The 26,894-nt window shown below is 36.6% G+C and overlaps 2 protein-coding genes across 9 annotated transcripts in view; both read right to left on the bottom strand.

Moving 5' to 3' along the window:
* Fas1 (fasciclin 1 Fas1 domain-containing) overlaps positions 1 to 15,443 on the bottom strand; it is a 191,427-nt gene extending 175,984 nt beyond the window's left edge. The window contains exon 1 of the mRNA XM_023156487.2: positions 15,214 to 15,443. Coding sequence (XP_023012255.2) covers positions 15,214 to 15,333 — 120 coding nt within the window. The 5' untranslated portion in view covers positions 15,334 to 15,443. The remainder of the gene's footprint in view (positions 1 to 15,213) is intronic.
* Positions 1 to 26,894, bottom strand: part of tmod (tropomodulin) — a 231,712-nt gene that overhangs the window by 134,063 nt on the left and 70,755 nt on the right. For 5 of the 8 annotated variants that reach the window (XM_074184888.1, XM_074184890.1, XM_074184889.1 and 2 more), the window contains one exon: positions 24,402 to 26,376. The exons of the other annotated variants lie outside the window; for them this stretch is intronic. Coding sequence is in view for 1 of the 5 variants with exons in the window: in XM_074184891.1 (XP_074040992.1) it covers positions 26,318 to 26,376 (59 nt within the window). In the remaining 4 variants the exon portion in view is untranslated. Of the gene's footprint in view, positions 1 to 24,401; positions 26,377 to 26,894 lie in introns of those variants that run through there. 8 annotated transcript variants of the gene reach the window in all.

Below are 26,894 nucleotides of genomic sequence, written 5' to 3'. Positions count from 1 at the left end.
ATGACTGGACTATTAAGTGGGATCATATTCTCTGTAACTCAGATGTTGATAATAACATCAATTGTGACTTTATTAATCAGGCAAACCATCTATTTATTCCTTTGAAAAAATTTAAAACTTCTACCTTTCCCTCTTGGTTCAGTTCTAACCTCAGAAAAATGATTTTCGACAAAAAAATACTCAAATTGGAGCATCTGGAAACACCCTACATTCTGTTTTATGAGAGAGAGGACATTCGCAGATCAAGACCTTCAGATGATGTGGTGCTGGAGGTTTTCCCGGATTTTCCTGCAGCTGAAAAAGCAAATGCGCCACTGGAATCAATGAAGGCGCCCCGGAGCGTCAATTAATTTTTATTGTTGTTTCATTATCAAATATTGAGTTCGATCATAAAGAATATAAGGAAACAGGCAACAATAATTGCTATTATGATTTCTGTAAATTGAGGGACAGTTGTGAAGCCATTCGAAATCAGTGCTATGAAAATAATATTAATGAAATTGAAGATAATTTTTCTGATAATCCAAAGCCATTTTGGGGTTACATTCAGAGTATAAGGAAGGATTTATAAGTTACCTTCAGCCATGTTTCATGAAAATGAAGTTTGTAATAACACTTTTTAGATTGTCAAATTATTTGCCTCTTATTGTTCAACTCTATATAATAACCAGACAGTGGATTTTACCCCTGAATATCAGAGCTACTTTGGTATCTGGATATCGCATATTTTTCAGTTCAACCATAGAAATTTGTATATCCCTTCCAAATTCTTGAGAGATTTGGTTGAATCTCACACAAGCCTTATTATGAGTTGACAATTTCCAGTTTGACCTCTGGATCAATTCAAAATCGTCTCCCTGGACTATACTTGTCTCTTCTGCACATAGATCTCACTCTATCTTCCAACGAATACCAGAAGCTATGCTATGATAGTCGATCTGTAGCAGTATCGATCAATTTATAAATATTGATCTGTGTGCAGAAGATTTTATAGTTGCCAGCCATATACACAGCTTGGAACCAACAACTAACTAAGGTTGAATATTCACTGAGTCACGACTATGTAGAGGACTATAATCGTATATCTTTAGAAACGGAATAAAGGTCAAAATATATTAGTATGATCCATCTTCCTCGCCAACTTCACTGAGAAAAACATACTTCTGGAAAAATTCCTGGTTTCCAGATTGAATCTACACTGGAACACAATAAAGACCAAGCAACTCCTGCCTATTATCTCCATAAGATTAAATAGTTGACAGCAAGTAATATGAATATGCGGTTTCTTGTGAGCATACTAACATAGATTACAGCAACCATGATGTCAACCACATTTGATGAACTGAATCAACTGTTTGGTTTATGATTTCATTCTCTATACCTCATTCACAATGAAAACAGTAAATTGTGTGAATTTACTACCTCGAAGCTTCCAAAGTGAAGATTCATTGTATTCGGAAGTAATTGTTTTTGTTTACTAATTAAAAGTTAAGTCAGCCAGAGTTTCTGAAATATTCGACAGCAGAAACAACAAAGGAATATTAGAATATGATGTTGAACGGTAAAGTGGAAAGTAAGATAGTCTATTAAATCGTCATGTGGAGTTTTTCTTTATTTTATCGTAGAATTACTGATCTACGAACTATTTTAGCCAGAACATCAAAAACTATTTCAAAAAAATCAAACAGATTAGTTCAGATCACGGATTGATTCAGACAAGATAGCGGTAACAAGCGAAAGTGAACAAACGAAATATGATAACTATAAATTGATGATTTTCAGGTTGAAAGGTGAAATTATCAAAAAATTATACCACTTGCTCTTAGCAAGTGGTATAAGTGGTTCAAAACACTATTCTATGGACACAAACATACACATAAATGGGCCTTTGTATTTCTCAATAAGAGTCTTATACTCAAATCTGTGTTCAGCCCTAAATATTTTTGTGAAACGTAATACGCATGAATTAAAGGGGTTATATTTTTAGGAGTGATAATTTTTGGGAAAGAAAGTTTTTGGCTTTCTACTACTCCATCTTGATACAAAAAACAAGGATGAGGGAATCTTCCAAAGAAAGGAAGGAAGTAATCAATTTAAAAATAAGTAACTCTATACATGGATGTGTAGATCATGCAAAGAAGTAACTTTCAGACACAAACTGAAAGGAAGTCCTCCTGAAACAGCTACTTTCATATAAACATTGAATTACACGAAAGAAAAAATTCTTTCGAAACAAATACTTCTATATGAACACTGAATTATACAGAAGATACTTTTCTCTACTCAGTTTGTACTTCAAACATTCGTTGTGGAAAAAAAAATCAGATATCATTCACATGAGTTCTACTTTAAATGAATGGTAATAAATTGCACTTACATGGAACACTGTCATCCTCACTGGTATACACCGATGTTTCGCCTTGAGACACTTGCCCTAAGGCTCTTCAGTACCAAATTGGATAACATTATAGAAAATACACACACTTCATTCATGAATTACGATTTCTAATGTCACGGAATAAGCTTGATCTGCTTAAGTCATTCCCTCATCCTTGTTTTTTTATCAAGATGGAGTAGTAGAAAGCCAAAAACTTTCTTTCCCAAGTAATACGCATCTTCCACGCTTCAACAGACATTTTCTGCTCTTCAACATAATTATTATTTTTGCCAGTGGCGTCCATACAGAATTTGATCATTATCACAGTCCACTTTTTCCTTCTGATTCATTTACATTTCGAGAGAAAAAAACAGTTGACACAACTAAATATATCTGGCTAGCTATTCCACAGCGTCACTTGCCATGGAGATCCTCCTCTCCGCATAAGTATATACATTGTGCCTGCCCCGCTGCGGACCGAATCAGGTTTTCAGGGTTTTGTAGAACCACACTCTCACCATCTGAGCTAAAAAATCAGTCACCATATAAGCTAATTGGCTTCGTCAAGAAGCTGGGTCCATTTAGCCGAGTTTGAGTATGTGTGGGCCACAATAAACCCTTGCGGGTTGCGGTGGAGGGTCGAATAGACCAACTCACTTTTGACCTTACCTATGTTTTCTTGACTTTTTGCGATTCTGCACATTTCAGTCAATTCAAATTGTTGAAAAATAAACAATTATATCGACAAAACTCTGGAAAGTCATCATATTTCGAATAGTTTCATGATTTTAACGGCCTTTTTGCTGAAATATTCTCCATTCTACGTGGAGTGGAGTTTTCATAAAGAGTTTTGATATGAAATACCCATTAAACTTTGTGGAAGTCGATCCATTATGATGCGCTCCTTTCTATGGATTTCTTTGCCTCGTTACTTTTTTAATTATATGACCCTCATAATAAATAAATGAAACCCTAATGAAGGAAAATCCCGTTGAAGTTTTATGTTAATTGGGAAAAAGTAGAGATGCTGAACCAAATCATTATACCACGTTATTCTTTTTCAAAGGACTTTTATATAGGACGAAAATGTATGCCTGTTTGACTAACTGATTGAGCAGTTGAGCAGTAGCGATTGATAGAATATAAAATTTGAGCCACCATTTGAGTTCATAGCCGTTAAATTATTACGATATATTGGGGTTATAATTTACACCACCATTCGTTGGGGGTTGAGCCTAAAACTACACTGAGTTTCTACTACTTGTCTTTGAGACCCTATGCATAAGGCCACAGTTTTATATGGATTGATTTTCAGTCCATGATTCTCCGAGTATAGGAATGTTTTGTGCAAATCTGTGTTTATATTGGCCACGCAACTTTCTGTATCGGTGTTATGAGAAGACAAAAATAACTGTATATCATCTGCGTATAGATATACTTGACAATGTGATAAAAAAGTGGGGTAATCAAAAATAAACACTGAAAACATCAAGGGTCCTAAAATAATTTTGAAGGGATTTTCGTACGGTTTTCTCCGGCTATTTACAATTTCCCTGCTTTGCCACTGAAAACCTAGTTTTTCAGTTCACTAGTCGAAAGCATCCTGAAAGATAACAAATAACTTACATTTCACCACACAGAATAATCCCTCCACTGTATTAACATGATGTTGACTACACGAGTTTCTCGATGTTAGTGACCTCTCGCTGGCTAATCTACTGGATAAAGTGTTCGCTTTTTGATCCTCTCAACATATGATGATAATTTCAACACGTAATTTTTTGAAAGTCGAATACAATCCTGAGCCACAACAGAACACTGGAAAAAGTGTTCGCTTTTTGAGCCTCAACATATGATGATAGTTTCAACACGTAATTTTTTGAAAGTCGAATACAAGCCTGAGCCACAACAGAATCTCTAAAATCAAGTATAAATAATTCACTGCAAGAGATATAGAGGTCAATATTAATATCTTCTATTATCAGGTTTTTTCTTGCGATTTTTTAGTTTCATTTCCAGAAACTATTGAAAGAAACATGTTTTGCTACACTGTTCAAACTGTACTTACTGTGTAAGTATTTTAGGAACTTCCTTTGCACGCTCCCAATTGATTTTTTTTTGGTAGTCGTAAACCGCATTCCATAACAAAGAGCCATACTCTAACTTGGATCTGGCATACGCAAAATATAGCAACTTTAAGGTGGCAATACTTTTGAAGTTCTTGCCATTTCTGTAAATGAATCCATGTCGTCGATTTTATAATATACTTTCAGGTCGTCCCCAAATAGTAGGCTAAGAATGTTCAAAGAGGTTGCCAAGTCATTAATAAAAATAAAAATAAAAGAGGTCCAAGATTAGAACCTTGTGGTACCCCAGATGTAACTACGTACTGGGCCGATTTGAAAGAGATATAGAGGTCAACATTGATATCTTCTATCATCAGTTTTTCTCTTGCGATTTTTCAGTTTTATTTCCAGAAGCTTTCGAAAGAAAAATTCTTCGCTTTTTCTACATTTCACTCTGTCTCGACCAACAACGGGAACGAAACGAAAGCCTATATTTCACGATGAAAATCCCCTCGACATCACTGTGAGATACGGAAGTAAACCGAGGAAAACTGTCATCTAACGCCGGCTGGAGGATTCTGGCTAAATTGTTGTAATTTCTCTCGACGTGGTTATATGCGCTACTGGGTCCCAAATTATCGTCAACCATTAAAATTCAATTGAACAATTCTCTCTTGGAAGCGCAGGAAACTGCTCCGAACGCAATACGAGGCCTTGATGCATTTCACGCACTGCATCGATATACCAGGTGGTCCATTTGTTGGGAACCCATTAGTGTTGAATAAATTTTGATATTAAAGGCATTGAAAGGCAAATGTTCGATTTCAAGTGATGTTAGCTTTCTTTCAAAAATAGCAAACATTAAAAAATAACGTAAGAACATAGGCTTTCAGCCACTGAAGATGACTTCCGCAGTTGCAGTCGAAACTTTCGGAGATTATAACCGAGGAAAACCACGGCAAAACCCCTAAATCATCCGAAACTGCGGCAAAATATTATTTTTGAAACAACACAAGAAAACGTTACTATCAAAAAGCAATTATTGAAAGTGAATCATCAATTTTGATGTTGAATCGTGACTACGACAAGTGATAATAAGACTCTAACAATTCCAATTGTTATCAACCTGTCATCTATGAGTTCACAATAGATCCTTTATGAGGTCTGCGTACACTCTAAAATATGTCTTCCAAATATCTTTGGGAGTCTTAAGTAAGCTAGAAAAAGGATGGAGGTTTTTCTAATCCGGAATTAGTATGCGACATGTGCTCTTTGAAACTAATTTCAGTTGTTCTTCTGGTATTGCCAACATACAATAGGTACAAACAAAGCTACTGTCATGAACGATTTCATGATCAATATACATGAACGGGTTCAAAAACGTATCCTTGGATAATCACCTTGTATGAGATCAAAGCTCTCTAATTAATTATCAACGACCGGCACCGTAAAAGTCCAGATTGTCAGGTGTTGCTGACCGGCCCTCAATTTTTTTTGCCTCGCCCTACCTGCACGCGATGACTCATTAACGAATTGTGTCACGTGCAACAGCGTCAGTGTGAACAGGGCAGGACTAGGTCAGTGAGAACCCCTTATTTCAACTCAAAAATTATACAGACAGAATACACTGAAAAACAAATTAAATTAAAATTAAAACAAATTCAACCGCAGCGTATGTCACCTCAAGTATTATATACAGGGTGTCCCATATAAAACTCCGCGAGCAAATATCTAAAAAATGAAAAAGACTATCCATATACGCATTAAAATTGCCTTTTTTCATCAGTATTCAAGGAAGACTACAAGTGTGCTATATGGCTGAATTCAGAATTCAAGACAGAATTCAAAAATCAATTGAAAATACTGGGTTACCATTAAAAAAATTGGCGCCACAACGGATGACGCCTAGTGCTAGATCTCTACGTAAATAAGAGGACCCTTTGACACCAAAATTATCTGCTTTCACGAAATATGGATATTCTTTTTCATTCTTTAGATATTTGCTCGCGGAGTTTTATATGGGACACCCTGTATATAATACTTGAGGTGTAATAATTGAGCTATGAATGTAAATCATGAACATAATACAAATCAATGTATCCCCAATGAATTGTAGGGACTCAATCCACAATGAAAATATTAGAAATATCGAGAAATCCATTGGGACCTGTTACATTTCATAAGGAGATGTCCAGAATGTGATTACTAATTACTCTATAAAAGACTTTAGGAGATAGAGGCAAGTCTACAATCACAAATACATAGTAACATTGTAACGGATTTCATCAAGGCTTTTATCAATGGATGGAATTCAGTTCATCTCGTTGCTTGAGGCTGACAAAGGCATTCTTGATGATAATCGTATTGAATTGGGCCAATATTACATCTTATGAGTGAGTTTATACTTTGAGGTTCAATTATCAAGGCAGTACCACATTCTTTCTGTTTGAAGACGGTTTTCCACTGCACTCGAAAGCCCAACGATGTTAATTATCAATGCAAGACACTCTACAGGTCTATTTGCACGACTCCGGCTAGTCTAAATGAGTAACTCTATATATTATTGGCCAAGCTTCTGATGAGACCTATAACGGATCGAAACAGCAATGTTTGGTGTTGGTTCCGGACTGCTTCATCTTTGCGTTCTAAAGGTGGTCGCAGAAGTACCCGGATTGACCTAGAGATGGCGGTAATTGTTTGAAAAATATCACTGTATCTATATCTATAAAGCATATGTTTCAAGTTTGAAGACACTGCGTTGTTTAGTATTTGCTTGGCAGCCTCCAGTAGCGTAGGTTTTCGGTGAATTTGTGAATTATTTAAAGGACCTCAGCCCAACCAATATAGAAGCTGAACTGGATTCTACTCCATCATTGCAATGACAAAATTTGACGAATTAAAGTTTTAATTGCTACCTCAAGCACCCCTCGGATTATTTTCTGTTACCAAATTGCCCAGTGGTCAAAGATTTTCCAACGATGAAGAAGTGATGTCAGCAGTTAATGGTTATTGTGGAAATCAAGACAGTTCTTATTATAACAGCGGTATCAAACTCATTGAACATCGCTGAGAAAAGGAGATTATGTTGAAAAATGAATACATTTTTTCCCAAAACTTTTGTGTTTCTTTGGGGTACGTCTGGGACTTTGATTCGTTTCAAATAGTGAGAGTAGATCAACAAGTACAAGCTGCAGTGAGTTTTTTTGAAAAGCAATGTCAACGTCAACTGTTATATACCAAATCCTCCTAATGGTATGTGAATGGTATCTACCAACTTGAAGTTACTCACAACTCTTCCAAAAACATGTCTTCATTTATAGAATATTTTAAAACAGTTATCATTTGGGAATTGTTCGTGTTAGTGGTTACACATTCAGTCGTAGATTTTCAGTACCTACATCATCTAATACCGAGAGTAGATACAGCTCAGGTCTCCCACCATTTCATAAGTCAACGTCCCATGTTTAGTCATTCAAACCAAGGAATAATTATTACCGTTAGGTCAGATTTGCTCGTTTATATTCGACCACTGTAAACACCTCTGGATTAAAAACCGTTCGCATTGTTAATTCTGTAGAGTAAGCAATTAGTAATATGAAATGAATGGATTACATTGGCAAACAACGCGAGCGAAGCTGAAATACACTTTTGAATCGAGTCAGTGGAGCAGATTCGGTATGCAAGCTATATTGGAATCATTGAGATACAGTCATTTTTGAAACTATACCAAGTTTTTTATTGCATCTCTTATCATCATAGCTGAGCATTCTAGGGCATTCCACTATGTTTCGTAATGTTTTGGAATGATTTGGAGTCCTTCGATCGTCCCATATCAATCTGGGATGTGCCGGGATGTTCACAAGCGTTTCGGCTCATCAGGAAACTTAATGTGACAAATCAAATTCTACGCGTTGGGAGCCACGGGCAACAACTAGTGATAAATAGTTCTTATTATCATTCAAACTCAACTGCAAACTATGTATTGCAACATCTACAGAAATAATTTCAATGTTCAATATGTATTTATAGGAGACTGCAATGGAAGTATCCACTATAGCGAGATTAATACAAGTATACTTCCATAACAGCGAAAACTATCGATTCAAGTTTCGTATACTACACTCGATTCCGTCTCACGCTATCTGATTCCTCTGAATAGCTTTGCTGAATTGGGATCCTGGATGTAAATCACGGCATTCCTGCTGCACTGCAGGATGGCTTTCACAGTAACATAATACTTATTAATGAAGGTATCAACATCAATGAGAACCTTATTCCCCCAGAACGTTGAGCTATGATCTCCGTGTTAGTTTGTGAATGCGATGTGATGAACTTGTAGTTAGTTGTGGAACATCGCCAAAATGAAGCTCTAACGGGAAACTCTGTGGAAAGTCCTTTGACCATTAGTCCAGGAAAATTTCATTTCAGCTGCTGACAAAACGAAAGCCTGAGAAATATTCCATTTCATTCAGTTGGCCATCAAAATCCCCATTGCTGCCACCAATCGACTTATGATGCACTGTTTGGAACCTTTGATGTAGTAATGCATATTACTGGAGTTTTACACCAACATCATACCGTTATTTCCTCGACACGTGTTTCGGTTACTAAGTGATCATCTTCAAGAGAAAGAAACTTACTTTGGACATAACCTAACCAAATATTCATCACTTATCAACGTGGCAATGCTGCTTCAGTACTTGGAACTATTCCTCCTTCACATAATTTTGATGAGATCATGCATTGCCCTGATTTCGTACGGAACTGAAGCCTCTTCTAAACAAGCCAAGATATGTGGATATTCATCAGTCTCCTATCAAGGTTAATTCACAAGTGATTGATCCACCTTCTTCTTTTTCAGTGCGGTCATTCTTGCTCCCTAAATATGAGTTGCAGTCCTCGTAGAACTGGTTCCCTTTCAGTGGAAGAGCTTCTTGAAGCAAGTGCCGAATCGATCCCTCTACGAAACCCTTCTTCACTTGGAAGGATCGATCGCAGCATGAGAAATGATTCTTATGGAGATTCTGTGAAACATGTTCTTCCTTGCGAATCAGTAGATAGTTGTCCTGAAAATCTAGAGAAGAAAATTTGATTGGTTAATTTAGGAAACACTTGCTACATGAATAGCATTTTACAAGTGTTGTTCATGACGAAGAATTTCAAGAACGAAGTTTTAATGATGAACGAGAACGGGAATGTTTCCTACTTATTCATCAAACTCAAACAACTGTTCATGCAGCTGCAGTTTTGTAAGAAGGTATCATCTTTTCCTCCAACCGATTTTCTGGAGTCTTTGAAGTCCACTAGATACTCGTTAGGACAACAAGAGGATTGTTCCGAACTCTTGGGGTTCTTGTTGAATACTCTTCGTGAGCAAAACAATAGCAAAATCAATAATCCTGACCGCTCTGGACTGAATGATTCCGTACTGCCCATCTCGTCTTGTGTTTGTAAATATTTTGTTGGAAAAATCCTCACTTGTTTACTTTGTGGTAAATGTTCAAGAAGTACCGAAAACTTATGTGAATTTCTGGAACTTCATCTAGCTTTTCCTAATACGACTACTTACCAGTCCGTGCAAAGCTTATTGTTAAATCATCTGAAAATGGAATTTTTAACAGGTGATGATCGACTGTATTGTCAAACATGCGCCAAACTAACTGACTGTTATAAGGAAACAAGTATAGCTGAGGCATCAGTCAATCTAATAATAACACTGATGATTTTCAAACAAGACTCAACCTCTAACGGAAGCAAGAAACTCTTTGGAAGGTTCGAAATAGATGAACATTTCAACCTAGCAGACCACTATTATAATATTCATGCAGTCATTGTTCACTGTGGTTCTGGCGTTGAATTTGGTCATTATTACGCCTTGGTCCAAGAAGAAACGGACTGGTTTAAGTTTGACGATAGTCGTGTCACGAAGTGTTCTGGCGATGCATTGAATTTATTGGAGCCTCTGGAGACACCCTACATTTTGTTTTATAAGAGAGAAGACATTCTTGGATCAATATCTTTAGATGATATGGTGCTGCAGGTTTTTCCGGGTTTTCCTGCAGCTGAAAAAGCAAATGCGCCACTGGAATCAATGAAGTCGCCCCGGAGCGCCAATTAATTGTTATTGTTGTTTTTATTTTATTTTTATCGTTGTTTTATAATAAAAAGGAGGATTATTTGTGGAAAAAAAAACTTAGCTCATATTTTTATCAAAAACGCCAATGAGTATTGTCCCTTGCAAAACTAATACAACCCTCTTCCGCGTTGCGAAAAATAATTATTCGTGATGGAAAACGTTCAGAGTAATACCCTGTGCATGCTACACGCATACCTGGCACGGTAAACCGGAAGGAAAAACATTAGTTACATCAAAATCCATGAACCGAAGAGCCGTTTCACAAGCCGCGGATTTCTAGGGCACCGTTCTCGTTGTTTTGGCATTATCGAGTCTATTCAAAGAATATGACCTCCAAAGTTTGACGGCGAAGTGGAAAAATTGCATGAATCATAATGTTTGTTGGTTTATGAATGATTTCCATACGAATCATCGCTGTTTTGCCTTGAATATATGGAAAAACCAGCCTTCTAATTATGTTTACTCTCCGTTTGGGATGGTCAGGAGTAGATAAATTGACTACTGGTGCTTGCCTATAATTTAATATTGGCCAAACTGGGTGAACATTTTTCCGAAGAATAAAAGAACATAGGAACAATTCCATATTTGCGAACCATTTTTTGGCGGAGGGGGTGGGTTTAACTACGATTATGACGTGTTACGTTCTGAGAGAGAGGTTTGGAACTCAATCTTTTAAGATTATTATTACATTCAATGACTCGATCGATTTTTTCATAATATTTCAAATTTTCCAATCAATTTCACTTGAACCCAGGTAAAATCATTAACCATCAAGTGAGTAGAAGAATTCAGTCAGTACGATCGCATCTGAGGAAGTTATTGCATAGCGAAACACGTTCAGTGAGAATCTAAAAATGCAGTGTCACTTGAATGAGTATTTTTTCCCAATTTCAGAAATGTTTACATCAATCTTCATAAAATAATATAGGAAACTCTTATATGAACATTGAATTTCAGTAGAATTTAATAATATCAACTCTTTTATATATTATTAGATGAGTACGAAGGATAACAGGCAGATGGCGCTGCTAGTATCAAATCCATATCATTTTCGGTCAACCCTAACCTTCAAAAGACACGTGTACAAATTTCATAGCTGTTGGACTATCAGTTTGTGGGATAAAACATTTTGAGTGAAGCAACCTTTGTTAGTTTGAAAAAAAAAGGATGAAAAGGAATTTCTTGTGTTGATAAAGCATCGATTTTTGACGAAAGAAAACTGTTGACGCCAAGGTTTAGCTTGACAAACATTACTCAGACTTTGCAGCAGGAAAATCAACTGTTGAGAAGTGATTTGCCAAGTTCAAACGAGGTGAAATGAGGGTGTTGCCGACGATCCACAAAATAATTTTGGATGACTGCAAAGTAGAGATGCATGGATATTTGAGTATATAACAAAAACGAATTAATTATTCTGAGCAGAAACACCCGAATTTTAATTGATCATTGAGTAAATTACCGAATTCCTGAATCTATTGATTTCTAAACATTCTAGAAGATTGAGTTTCAAACTCTTCTCTTCTAAATGTAGCACGTCGTATGCATAATTTAACTCATGTCCTTCTGCTAAAAGGTGATTTGCAAATGTGGAATTGGTCTTTCTATTTTCAAAACTACTTCTATACTCTTTAATTCTTTGGGAAAATGTTCTCCCTGTTTGGCCAATATACAGTTTTAGGGCAAGATCCACAAGTCAGCTCATATTATGGACCAGCCTCTTTACATTTTGTACAAAATTCAATGCTCATTGTGATGTCCATGTTCATGTCCACTCAGAATGATGTTTTATTAAGGTTTTTTACATTCTACAGGTTTTTCTTGTATATACTTGACGAGTAAGTGATTCAAAAAAGAATTTATTGTTTAAGTTCACGACTATTACTTAGTTGCAGGTATCGCATTGTTGATGGCGTAGAAGTTGAAAGCGCTTTACAATTTACAAATCAATTATTTACACGAAATACGACTCTATTCCTGATTTATCAGTCAACAAATCTCAAAATTCGATTAGACTAACTACTTTTTTGTATTTTAATCTACTCAAAAGACAAAAATATCTAAAAAGCGTCTGTGACATCTTCTTTTCATGATGACTTGATGCTGATCCCTCATTCTTCCATTCTGAACCGTGTTACAAATGGTATCGACGCGTCACTAGGGTTTTTGTTTTATCATTTCTTGGCAAATATCGTCACAAAAAAAATATAAAAATCCAGAAACTGAAAAAACACCTCGAAAAGCTACACCACTGAATTAATAAAGTTCTGATCGCGACAAGTGGCAAAAAATATTCACGAAGTTTCTTCTCCTACCGTTTCAGACGTGAAATTGAAGCAAATCGTACCTGAAACTCGCTGAAAGCTTCTGTTTCGCAACAAGGTTACAACTCCAACAACTTAGCCGGCTCAGAATTGTATAATTTTCGGTCCGAGTGGGAATTGAAAAGTTTGCGACAGCCAAGATATACTTCCAAAGTATTTGCGAAGTTTGAGAGCCAATGTGTCATAGGAAATATGAAGAATGGTGGTCCGTTTCTCGTCTGGCAAGTATAATATATTTTTGTTAGGTCGAGACTGGAAGCAGGAAGTTCGATATGCTCCAGTGCGGTGGTTACTAACATAGGAAGATTCAGATGGAAATGGTGGAAAGAACAACACGTTACCTTTTTTCAGGTTGTCATATGGAGGGAAATACAACGGAAACTCTTTTAATAGGAGCATTTATGAACGTATTAGCTTTTACACGCGGCTTCGTTTGCGTTTAGGCCATTAAATAAGTGTCAATGCTTGGCTGGGATTATCAATTTTTGAAAATTATTACCTAACCTAACCTTACCTAACGTAACCTAACCTAACCTCCTCTATTCTACTCTACTCTACTTCAACCTTACCTCACCTAACTTAACCTAACCTAACCTAACCTAAGCTAACCTAATCTATTCTAACCTAAACTAACCTAACCAACAAAGTAGCTAAACTAACCTAACCTCACCTTACTTAACCTATCCTATCCTAACTTAACCTAACCTAACCTAACATAACCTAACCTTACCAACAAAGTGGCTAGATTTTGAGAATTTTTTGAAAATTTTTTTACCTTACATAAAAAATAATTTTTGTTTGTTAATAAATAGTATCCTATGTTACTTGTAATACCTCCAAGATCATGTGTACGATCTTTTTCAAAATATGGAGAAGTACAAAGCTAAAACTTTTCTTCTCCAAAAACTATTCTTTTTTTGGAACATAAAGGTCCGTTCAAAAAATAAGGTGAATTTTCTTTTATGTTCAATGTTGAAGAAGGAAAAAGTCACAGGGAGCCAAATCTGGTAATTAAGGTGGCTGATGTATGATTACGGCGAATGAGCAAGTACCTCATCATAGGCCGATTCCATCATATATATGATGAAAAAGTAATTGATTGTTTTTCCACAATACCGGACGTTTTCTTTGTATTGCTACCCGCAAGCTTCAAGATAATTCTCCTTATTTACCGTACGATCATGTGTGTACGGTCATATGCGTACGAAGTGATTCAATTTTCTTCACTTTCTCTATATTTTCATCGGTTGTTGATGTGCTGAGACGTCCAGGGCGAGCGTCATTATTCACATCTTGTCAATTGAAAAAATAAATATTGATTTTTTTTCAATTTGTATGCAAAATTCAGTTTAATCGTTGTAGAAAAGAAACATATAATCGCTAAGTCGTTACACAATTGTGTTGCTGGATCAGCAATTGCCTCTTTCAATATATTCAAGAAATTATTTTGAATCATGAAATTGAACACTTTTGACGCTTCTTTGAAATGTTTTTCACGTACATTTGGGGCTACGCCTTCAAGCATATACTGAAATTGTGCTTCAGAAAAATGTCATCCGCCAAACATCACAAGAACATCACTTTCTTAGCCCGCTTTATTCCCACCGAGAGCGTCAGTGTGAACTTTTGAGAGATGTGATAACAACTGTTTTTTGGGATTGTCATTGAGTCATTTCAATCGATTATCTTTAAAAAAACAATCAAATGAGCACACTACGCATCATTACTTGAAAATCTGAAGGCAGAACTTGATGAAAAACGACCACATTTGCAGAAGAAGAATTTCCTGTTTCACCAACACAACGCACCGTCTCACACCTTAATCGTTACCATGGCGAACATCCAAGAATTACGGTTTGAACTGCTTGAACATCCACTTCACTAACCAGACCTAGCCCCTAGCGACTTCTTTCTGTCCCTTCATCTAAAAATGCGCTCGGGCGGCTAATATTTTCGTCAAATGAAGTGGCATTCACCTTCGTGAACAATTATTCAGAAGAGAAAAGCACCGACTACTATTTGGACGGGTTACAGAGATGGGAGGATCGCTGGGAGAAATGTGTAGAGTTAAAAGGGGACTATCTTGGAATAATTTCTGGAAAAATGTCTTGTATCTTTGTTAGTCGGAAACTTTTCATACCGCCCTCGTACTCCTTCCGTAGAAAACAATTTCGCGCTCTTTCCAACTTTAAATCGACCTAAACCTGAACGTCTTCCACAGACGACGCCCCCTTCATCGAACAGTCATTTAAAACCCGTCGGTAACCTTGACCACAAACTCGACACAAACAAACAAACAAACAACAAACTCACCTGAGAAATATCCGGATCACTTTTCATCTTGTCCTCCAACCGCTCGCTCCGGACTCTATCGAAAACCCCGAAGGATAAAAGTCCCAGCAGGAAGCACCAAGAAACCGGCCAATTTCCCATCTTTTCCTGCGGTGCACTGCCGCGAACCGATTTCTCGCAAGAAGTTCGTTGACACTGAGTTAGAATACAAGAATATGGCTCGAAGGACCACGTTTGACTGGAGCCGCGGACGCGGATGGCAAGATATCCCCACCACACGCAGCGGCGTGCTTGTAGAATCGGCGCTGCTGAGGGTTTGCGCAAGAGCGGCAGGTGGTAATTGAATTTCCGGAAGATATTGAGGACTGTTACATGGTGTGCGAGTTACTCACCTAGTTACTCTGAATGATTGTTTGTGTCGACTGTCTGTTCAAGGTTTGTGTACTTCATAGTGTTTTGTTGTTTTCAATTGAATTCAAATTCAAAAAATTAAAAATTAGAAAGATCAGCTATGAAATAACAATTATATTAAGCAAAAACAAAATTACAATGAAATAAAATAAAAGCAACAATTAAAAATTGAACTATCAACAATAAATGAATATAAAAATTATAAAAATGAAAAATTTTAAATATCAGCCATCAAATAACAATTATATTAAGCAAAAACAGAAATTACAATGAAATAAAATACAAGCAACAATAAAAAATTGAACTATTAACAAGAAATTAAAATATAAAAAATTAGAAAGATCAGCTATGAAATAACAATTATATTAAGCAAAAAACAGAAATTATAATGAAATAAAATACAAGCAACAATTGAAAATTGAACTATTAACAAGAAATAAAAATTTAAAATTAAAAAATAAAAAATTAGAAAGATCAGCTATAAAATAACAATTATATTAATCAAAAACAGAAATAACAATTGAATAAAATACAAGTAACAATAATGAATTGAACTATTAACAAGAAATGAAAATGAAAAATTGAAAAATCAAAAAGATTAGCTATAAAATAACAATTACATTAGCAAAAACAGAAATTACGATGAAATATAATACAAGCAACAATCGAAAATTGAACTATTAACAAGAAATGAAAATTAAAAAATTAAAAATTAAAAAGTTTAGCTATAAAATAACAATTATATTAAGCAAAAACAGAAATTACGATGAAATTAAATACGAGCAACTAAATTGAACTATTAACAAGAAATGAAAATTTATTAATAAAAAATTAAAAAAATTAGCTATAAAATAACAATTATATTAGCAAAAAAAATACAAGCGACAATCGAAAATTGAACTATTAACAAGAAATGAAAATTCAAAAGTAAAAAATTAAAAAGATAAGCTATAAAATAATAATTATATTGAGCAAAAACAGAAATTACAATGAAATAAAATACAAGCAATAATTATGAATTGAACTATTTACAAGGAGTGAAAATTAAATTTGTTCAACAAGAAATGAAAATTAAAAGATTCCAAGCAAAGTTACTTCACGACGGTTCGATTGTGGATACTAACATTCATGGAGAATTTTCTTTGATAAGAGAAATGCTTCAGAAGAGGGAAATACGGGAGAACCTCACAACTCAACAAAAAAAAACCTGCAGAGATTTGTTGCCGATTGGTGTACTCAATTAATTTATTATATCCAAAGTGAAAACCAAATTTGCAACATCATAAGGAAAATAGCAATACAAGTACAACTATCCAAGATACGAAACGCATTTAGAAATTAAAATGCCCGTTAGCATTATCAAATAATAGTCTTCAAGGAGACACCTTTTTTTCAACCGTTTCCCCACAATACCTCAACGAAGACCATGCAATATTTCGCTTCGCTGATGATAGCACCTGTCTCTAGATAACCAAACAGCAACTTCCAATGTATCATCAAGAGGTTCTGTTTTTTTGTGCTTTCTTCGAATGTTTGTCCAATTTGTCCCATCTATAACTTTTGAACTTCAGCACTCTCCTCAACCAAGTTAGCCTCATGAGATGTATATAGTTCATCTTCTGTATTCTCCTGATGATATATGTTGTGTCATGAGTCAGACCACCATTAAAGAACCAGATTCTTCTGATTTCATTACCAATCTATTCAAGTAGAAGCGTCTGGGTTGCCCCAGTATTGGATAGCAGTGTGGCTGTCTAGCATCCGTCATCGCTTTCATTCTATCTCAATATTGATTCTAGATATTAACCCTTCCGTACCTCTAATTGTCAAATTTCTAGAGGCTCTTCTTCCTTTACCTGGCTCTTCTTGGGGAAGTCTTGTATAGTCAATTTGTATGAGCCCCCTTCTGCATTGGTCCATCCAACCTGAGATAGGATGACTAACCCGTCTGCATAACCCAATACTGTATTTTCATTATACTTCAGTAGAATGGGGACAAACTCTTTTGATAGCACCCATCTCTTTGTGGGAATGCAATTTATCCAACTTCAGCTTGTCTCTTAGATCTCTTTTTCCTTCGAGGTCTGCATGATTCTAAAGACATCTTATCGACTTCTCCCTCTGTATCTAAAAAGCAGCTGAATGTGCTTTTCTTTATAACCATCCACAGTGAGATGATTTGATATTTTTGTAGTTTGTTGGAATCTACGGATCTTATACAAGGTGAAACAACGAAAACTCACCCTAGATACTTACCCACTGCTACAAAACTATACTGTTTCTTTGGAAAGGGGACAAGTCTTGACCCAAAAAACATCAAAAAACATCATAATTGATTTTATTTTAAAACTGGCTGCGATGTTGTTCTTGAAGGTTGATTTTTTACGTTTTCCTAGTTTTTGAAACACCGAAATGTTCTCATGTATTCACCTATAATAATAGTGATAATAATAATACGTTTTTACTCACCATAATAATGCGATTAGAACAGACAAAAAGAGAAAAAACAAAACAACTTTCAGTGTAAAGGTGAATAGGCGGAATATCAGCCAAGACTGTTCACAATTGTTTTTCTGCAGTATGAAATATTGTCGGAGTCATATCGTTGCAAATTCTGAAAATAATTGCGGTTGTGGATCATACACTTTAAATGTCACGTATTTCCTGTTAGAACATCCACCCTACTCACCAGATCTAGTTCTACGTGACTTTATGTTTCCGAAAGGGAACGAAGCATAGAAAGAGAACTAGTTCGATACAGAAAATGATATGAAACACTGTTTTGAAGAGTGAAAAGTTCAAATATAACAAACAATGTAGGGAAAGAGACATGTTGAAGAGAATAAGTTCCATAACGAATGTTTGGAATACAAACTGAACAGGAAAAATTGTTTTTTTTTTGTATAATTCAATGTTCATATGATTCATGTAATTCAATGAACGTTTGAGGATGACAGTGTCCCATATAAGTGAAACGTTGCCTCTTTTATTTACTATATTGTGTAGAAATCCTGTGAGTGATATCTGATTCAATGCCATAACAGATCTGTGTGAAGATTTTTCATTGGTATATTCAATGTTCTTTCTTTCATTAGGAATGTTATCCGTTTCCTAGTGACTGGTGGTTGAGTAGAAAGTCAAAATTTCCCTTACTATCTGAGTCATACAAAAGTAATAATAGTTTTTCGACGCATTGAATTGTTATGACGCTATAATTTCAATTCAGCCCTAGTCAAATCTATTTCAAGCAAGCAATCCCAAATATCGATCGCAACCTCAAACTCGATACAAACGTTGTTTATCTACCTTTGGATCGCAGGGAGCAGGAACAAAAATAGCCCTTAGTCACGCACATGGATAATTCAATAGTTGCTGAAAACCTGAAAACATAAAACAACAATGTATCCTGTTCTATTGTCGTAGAATTCTCTGCGAAGCGGTAACTCATCTGTAACGTGATGATTCGCAGAAAATACCAGCAATTTCTGCGAGTCGAATGGAAGTCTGGATTGTTCGAGATCATCTTCTTGAAAGAAAAGATTACCAACTCCTCGGAAGAGAAAAAAATATTAACTCAGTTGATTTCATAAATGTCTATCCTATAGATGTCTGTGGCTCTGAATTGTGAATCAGAACACAGATTCGTGTATAAAACAAATTCAGGTTGAGTCAGATTGACGTCACCTTCACAGTATACATCAACTGAGACATGGATCAGATATACGCCTTTTTGAAACATCTTAACAGTGTGAGACCTTCCATAACACAACTGAAAAGGAATTCAAAAATGAATTGCCATTTTCAGACATGATGGAGAAATTACCGCAAATCAAAAACATCTGTGAAAAAAAAATTACTCACTGAAGTACGAATCCAATTCCAATCACTCTACCAAGAGAAAAATCGTTGAATGTGCAAATTTATGTGCAAGATTCGGGTATTGCCTTGTCATTAGTGTATAGCAATTTGAACATTCAAATTTATTTTGATAATTTTTCTTTCGTTCCTGACAAATATTTATACATTTTGTTTTTATCCCAATTTTGTATTTGGTTACATTTTTGTAAGATAAAAACAACGATAAAAATTAATTGGCGCTCCGGGGCGACTTCATTGATTCCAGTGGCACATTTGCTTTTTCAGCTGCAGGAAAACCCAGAAAAACCTGCAGCATAACATCATCTGAAGATCTTGATCTAACAATGTCCTTTCTCTTATAAAACAAAATGTAGGGTGTCTCCAGAGGCTCCAATAAATTCAATGCATCACCAGAACACTTCGTGACACGACTATCGTCAAACTTAAACCAGTCCGTTTCTTCTTTGACCAAGGCGTAATAATGACCAAATTCAACACCAAAACCACAGTAAACAATGACTGCATGAGTATTATAATAGTGGTCTGCTAGGTTGAAATGTTCATCTATTTCGAACCTTCCAAAGAGTTTCTTGCTTCCGTTAGAGGTTGAGTCTTGTTTGAAAATCATCAGTGCTATTATTAGATTGACTGGTGCCTCAGCTATACTTGTTTCCTTATAACAGTCAGTTAGTTTGGCGCATTTTTCTTCTCTAGATTTTCAGGACAACTCTCTACTGATTCTTAAGGAAGAACATGTTTCACAGAATCTCCATAAGAACCATTTCTCAAGCTGCGATCGATCCTTCCAAGTGAAGAAGGGTTTCGTAGAGGGATCGATACGGCTCTTGCTTCATGAAGCTCTTCCACTGAAAGGGAACCAGTTCTACGAGAACTGCAACTCATATTTAGGGAGCAAGAATGACCGCACTGAAAAAGAAGAAGGTGGATCAATCACTTGTGAATTAACCTTAATAGGAGACTGATGAATATCCACATATCTCGGCTTGTTTCGAAGAGGCTTCAGTTCCGTACTGAAATTAGGGCAATGCATGATCTCATCAAAATTATTTGAAGGAGGAATAGTACTGAAGCAGCATTGCCACGTTGAATGGCAATACTAATTATTTCTATCAAAAAAGAGGTAGAACGGTGATCTTTCGTTGCTTGGCCTGTTCTCCTTCCAAGTTCATGAACGAATAACAGAGACTCCGGGCCATAACCACCAAAAGTTCCAACCGCTACTGGATGAAACAGATAGTTGTTTCCAAGGTTTTGGTATTTTTTTCTTTTCAATTTCTCGCCAGACAATGTTGCAGTTCCAGCAGACTTAGAATATCTTGTTGTCATTTTTGTTGTAAAACCAAATCGTTCACTAAGTATAATAATATCTGTATCTGTATGTGTAGAGTAGAGAGAGTGAGTGTAGATCCATAGTACTAAGGCGACATGTGATCCATTGTACATCCTCCCGAAGAGTTGTCCTCCTAGGTCATCGTCCATCCTGTCCTTTCCAGGAAGGTGGACAGGTCACCCCCCTGCCCCCTCCCGGGTTGAGGGGCCCGAAACTTCGCCCCAGAACTAATTTGTGAGGAAAACTTAATACTCCACTCCATCCACCCCGCTCTCCGAACCTACTGATGGGCACTTCAGCAAGATTGACATCTGACCTCTTTTGGTCGAAAGTCAGCCTTTAGGTGCTTATACTTTCTGATCGGTTAATTGTTTTATCGTGACTATTCCTAACTGAATTTTTGCATGGGGGCCCCCAAGAACTAACCGGCGGCTATTGTTGTTAGCGTCGACCATTCCACATTGACTCTGAGAAAAAGTGAATCGCGGTCGAGTTGTTCTGCGTTGAACCTACTTACCTGAGTCGCCTAACGGCGACTCGCGGGGGTGGTCGTTGATTCTGTTTAGTCGGCCTTGGGGGTTTGTCCCTTTCTCGGAATCTGGGGCCATCCACATTCAACGCATCGTGTAGATCGCGTAGCGCTGAGTTGTTGTGCAAACTGATTGTATCGAACACACTTCCTGTGTGTTCCCTCATATACACGTCCACATATTGCGTGTCCAGGTCAAGGTCTCTGTATATATATTTCTTTGGTATACAGTATGGTGCGTTTATAGCGGTCCTTACGCGCGCGTTCATAAACGATTGTATATTCTTTCTGTATGGCTGTGCGCACTGGCCTCAGGCAGTGCAGGCATACAGTATCACAGGCATGAGAACGGTTTTGATCATCAGTAACTTTACTTTCAACTCCATGCGTCCTATAATAGGTACCAGGCGTTGTCTGGCGTGTCTAGCCATTCCGATTCTCTGCCGTACATGAGACTGAAATGTCCATTTCCTGTCTAGATAACCCCCAGGTATGTCGCTTTGTTGGTCCACGGAATCTCTTGTCCGTTGAAGGTAACGTTGCCTTCCGGTTGTACAAGCCTGCGAGTGAACAGTATCGCCTAACTCTTATCAGGGTTATACTGATCTTCCACAGGTTGGCCCACTCCTCTAATATGTCTGCCTGTTGCTGCAAATATCTCGTGACATGCGCTTCGCTTCTCTGGCTTGGGCACGTCCGCTGTGTATACGGAGAAGAGGTGTGGCGAAAGGACTGCTCCTTGCGGGACCCCTGCTTCCAGTAGTTGAATTGTTGATAATTCGTCTCCTACTCTGCAACGGCATCGCCTGTCAGCTAGAAAAGACTGAATTAATCTTAACGGACAGGTCACTAGGAAACAGCTTTATATTGGCAGGTATAGGCCAAGACTCGCTGAACACACTATCTTTGGCAACCTTGAGGTGTCTCACGCTGGCCTCTGCAGCGTGAAAGGTGCAGCGACATAATTGTCGTTGCGCGGCTTCTTCAACCTTCTTGTGGTTCCCTCCATGGAGGTGCATAATGGATGACAATATTATAATAAAAGAGTTGGCGAATGTCAAAAACTTGTGCTTTGTTGAACGAAGTTTCAGTTGAATATCAAGGTGCTTTGGACAATTTCAGGAACCTGTTTCGGAGCACCTCAAGGTGAGAAGGTTGAGTACGGTAGGTCCCTCTCCAACAAGAGATTCCGTAGATATACTGAAATGTATCCTTAACGGAAGCATCCTTCACATAGAATATTTGCTCGACTTCATCAACGATTACGAGAATATGGTTCATTCGACAAAAGAACGCAGGATTGTGGTCGCCATCGAGAAGTTCGAACACCACAGCTTGAGGAAGTAGTACTTAATTTAATTGAAGAACAACCTACTACCAGTACTAGAAAGATTGCTTTCCAGGTAAATGTTGATCATATGACGGCATTTCGAATTTTAAAGGAACATCTCTTATACCCTTACCAACTGCGACGAGTACAGGCACTGTTATCGCGAGACTTTCCGAACCGTCTTGAATTTTCCAATTGGATGCTGGAAATGATTAGAAGAAATTGTGACTTTCTGGAAGACGATAGAATTCACAGACGAATGTAGTTTTTCTCGGGACAAGATTATTAATTTTCATAATTATCACATATGGGCTGATGAAAACCCTCACGCTATTGTCGAAACTAACCATCAAGAACAGTTTTCTCTCAACGTGTGACTCGGAGTTATAGGGGATGATTAAATTGGGCCTCATTTCCTACCTCCTCGATTAAATGATGAGGCATACGTTCAATTTTCAAGAGAAGTGCATCCAGTACTGCTGGAGGAAGTTCCTTTGGGCGTCAGAAGGGATATGTTTTTTATGAATGATGGGGCTCCCGCCCATTTTAGTCAAGTAGCACGTCAGCATTTAACTGAAACATATGCAAATCAGTGGATACGTCGAGGAGGACCACAGAACTGGCTCGCTCGATCCCCGGATCTCAATCCTCTCGATTTCCCTATTTGGGGCCATTTACAGCATTTGGTTTATCGTACTCCTGTTCGCGATGTAGAGGACTTGAGAAACCTCATCATCGATGCGTGCAGGGTAATCAGAGAGACTCCAGGAATATTTGTGGTGCATGTGGAAAAAATTGTTATAAAAATTTTATGTACCCCCTTTAAGGGGCTCTATCTTAACAAGAGATGCTCCAATGAAGTTTCTTTATATGAAAGATCCTATCTTTTTTCGATGAGGAATCACCTTCTTAACTGTTTCACACTAATTCAGTTACACCCTGTAGAGTGAGTTTTCTCCAGATTCGCTGTCAATGGTCTCCAAAACAGGAAAAACTGCCTCAAAACCGTTCAGGATAAACACGTTATGAGAAAAAGGTTGCTTTTCAGTATAAGAAAGTTCGTGACTCGCCGTCAGACTGAAAAATACTTCATCGGCCATTGAAGACGAGGTTCCCAAGTCAATTGTTTCCGGCTCATTTGTCTTTCGAGAGTACACTACGTTGGCCTACTCGAAATATAAAATACGCTATCCCATTCTTCTAGAATGCTTTCCCCGACTTCGTTTCCTTTGTCGGAATTCGGTTTTCTGTGATAACTGAGAGCCGCTCTCAGAGTGATTATAGATGCTCCAGAAGTATCTCTAACGCCCTTTCTGAAGTGTAGAACGTCGCGACTTCCGTCGGATAAAAGATTATAAAAAAGTGGAAGGGCATTTCATGAGATCTGTACGAATCCCCTACTCACCATTTAAATTATTCCGAGATTAAGTATGGTCCGTCAACGCCTTTGTACATTTCAAGTGAGAAGGTCAATCGCCAAATTGTTGCAATTGTTTTTTATGTTTAATCAATAGAGAAAATGATGACGTGTTATAGGCAAAGTTCATCCTGACAGTTACTGAGTAATATGAAGCTATGGAGATGAAGACGTTTCGGAAAAAATTCCTTTTCCGTTCCGTTTCCGTTCATTGACTATTCAAATCATAGGCATGATTCATGGACTCGACAATACTCATAATAACTCAAATGATCCAAACGGTTTCATGTTCTAGTCTTAAGAAAACAACTCGCAGTATTTCAACTTTTATTTTGTGAAAATTACAATACCAAAGTTGTAATCAAATTCTAGGCAATTGCAGGGTTGATAATGATTAAAAAACTATAATAATTTATTTGCAATGAAAATATAGATAGAAAATAGACTTTTTCGGCGTGAGCAACCACAAACTGACAAATTTGAGCAGAATTCACGTGTGTACAAAGTAGAATTTTCATCACATCACAATTTCAATTCAAAGACTCTACCAAATTTCGCTACAGCTCATTTTGAAAAGCCAGTTTGTAGAAGCGATTTATTGAGAGAACTATCAAGAAATAATTAATGTTAAATTGTTTTGGTCAGAGACAGACCTCTGCAAAGTAAAAATATTTACAAAATAAAATTAATAACAAATAATAATATGTTAAAACCTAAATGTCATTGAAATCCACCTGTCATGTTACAAAAATGCCATGTAGTGTATATAGATCTTCCAAAGCTCAAGGTTGAATCAGCAGACAATTCTCCCCGCCAACATTCTGTTTATATTTTGGCAAGATATTCGATGGAATCGGCCATAACGTATGCAAAAAACTCTGTTGTGAGATTTTCACTCAACAGTTATACAAAAACGCAAGAATTGTTTCGTCATACAAAGGCTTCGTCAGTAAAGACACGCCTGAAGAAGCCATTGTATGGCGAAACACATTTTGCGTTTTTATAAAACTGAGCAGTGAAAATCTCACAATAAAGTGTTTTTGGATATATTTTGGCAAGGCTGGTCCAGTAATGCCGTCGTTATCAGCCCGGAATTAGAATAGCTGCCTTCCTAACGATCTCAACCTCTTTAACAATGACCAATGCGAGAAAGTGACATTCAATAATTTATTCAAATTCAAAACAATATTTACATATGAATCAATTGATTTCAATCGCTAAAATAACTAAAATATTGTTAAATATTAATGTATTTGATAAAACAAGGTTGTCGGCTACTGAAGAGAATTCTGAGAAAACTTGAGTCATTTTTCAAACGAGGCGAAATTAGCAATTGGCAATATCAAGTGGAGAAAATGATAATATCGGTGGACCAAAACTTCTCCAGACCCATCTGTTAAATAATAATACATGAATAGAAGAGGAATTCAGACCTGCTGAATCAGTAACACCATAGAAATAGTTGTCTGTTCGCTAAACAAGTTGAGAAAAGATTTTTTCATACAATGAATAATGCAGTATTTGTCAAAACAATGGAGAAATCTGGTGAATATAAAAAGTCTTTATCAAAAGTTTCCTAATCTAACTTGAGACTAGTCAATCACATGACGGCTAAAAAAAGTGTTTATGGTGGAGAAGAAATATTCAGGCAGTAAAAATATTAAGTCAAAATATTCAAAGAACTTTGTGCCAATCATTCAAAAATTCAGCGTAGTTTCAACAAGCTTCATCTCCACAACAAGTTTTCCCAAAATTTCTACTCCTACCCATCCGGTCGATGTATTTGCAGTTCACCTCAAAAATGAGCTTCATTTAGAAATCCACTGATATAATTTCGAAAGTTTATCACATATTCCAACAAGTTAATAGTTTATGAATTACCGGGCGATTTGGCAGTGATAAACTATGTACAAACTTGAATGGTTTTCCCAGAGAGACATCGGAACGATTCAATTTAAAATTTCTAAACAAACAAAAATTTTTGTAGTCTCAGTAGTCAGAAATATACAAACTAGCTCGTTCAGAAGTCCTCAAAGGGAATCTTTGACAGCCTATTGCACTTAACATTACGAATAAACTTTTTTTTATTTCTTTTTCAAGAGGTAAACAACTAAAATAATAATAGTAACGACACATACGTTAAGTCACTAAACATAAATAAAGTCGAACAACTTAACCCATCAAGTGAAGTGATAACCTCGGTCAAATGTGGCAACAGCGTGGACAGCTTTAAGCGATATATCCTACCAAATAGTTTTTGGGTAGCAGTCCCATGCGTCGTCTTCTTGCTGAGAAAGAAAACACATGTATAATCACTGAAGTATATAGAATTGAGAGAGCTTTTGAAGTGACTGTTCACAAACCAGGATATAGCGATTGTTTTGGCAATCTTTCGCAATGAGATGGTTACATTCAACGATATCTTTCACACTATGGCTCGTTATACACCACTCAAAAAGTCCAATTGAGACTTTAAGCTATACTATACGAGTTTTTTCAATTGTCACTCAAAAGCACTTTTGATGAAATCATCGACCAGATTGGAATTTGAATCCTAATATTTCATCTAATTGGAAACAGTCACTATTCAAATAAAAAAAATATCTTCAGCGCTGAATAACTAAAAAATTCGATGACAGTTTCAGATTGTGATAATCCCTGGAAATACATTTTTGCGCGAACTAAACCTCCAAAACTTGTCATTCTTTCCAATAATTAGATTTTTATATGTTGACATTGACAAGAAGTAAACTCAAATATAAATTTAACATATTCTATTGAATCTCAGTGACAAACGTTAAAATCC

The sequence above is a fragment of the Leptinotarsa decemlineata genome, unplaced genomic scaffold (genome assembly GCF_025532065.1).
Source record: "Leptinotarsa decemlineata unplaced genomic scaffold, Ldec_3_MD MMD2_tig00026361_RagTag_RagTag, whole genome shotgun sequence".
NCBI lineage: Eukaryota > Metazoa > Arthropoda > Insecta > Coleoptera > Chrysomelidae > Leptinotarsa > Leptinotarsa decemlineata.
The sequence above is the reverse complement of the archived record's forward strand: the minus strand, read 5'-3'. Positions and strand labels throughout refer to the sequence as shown.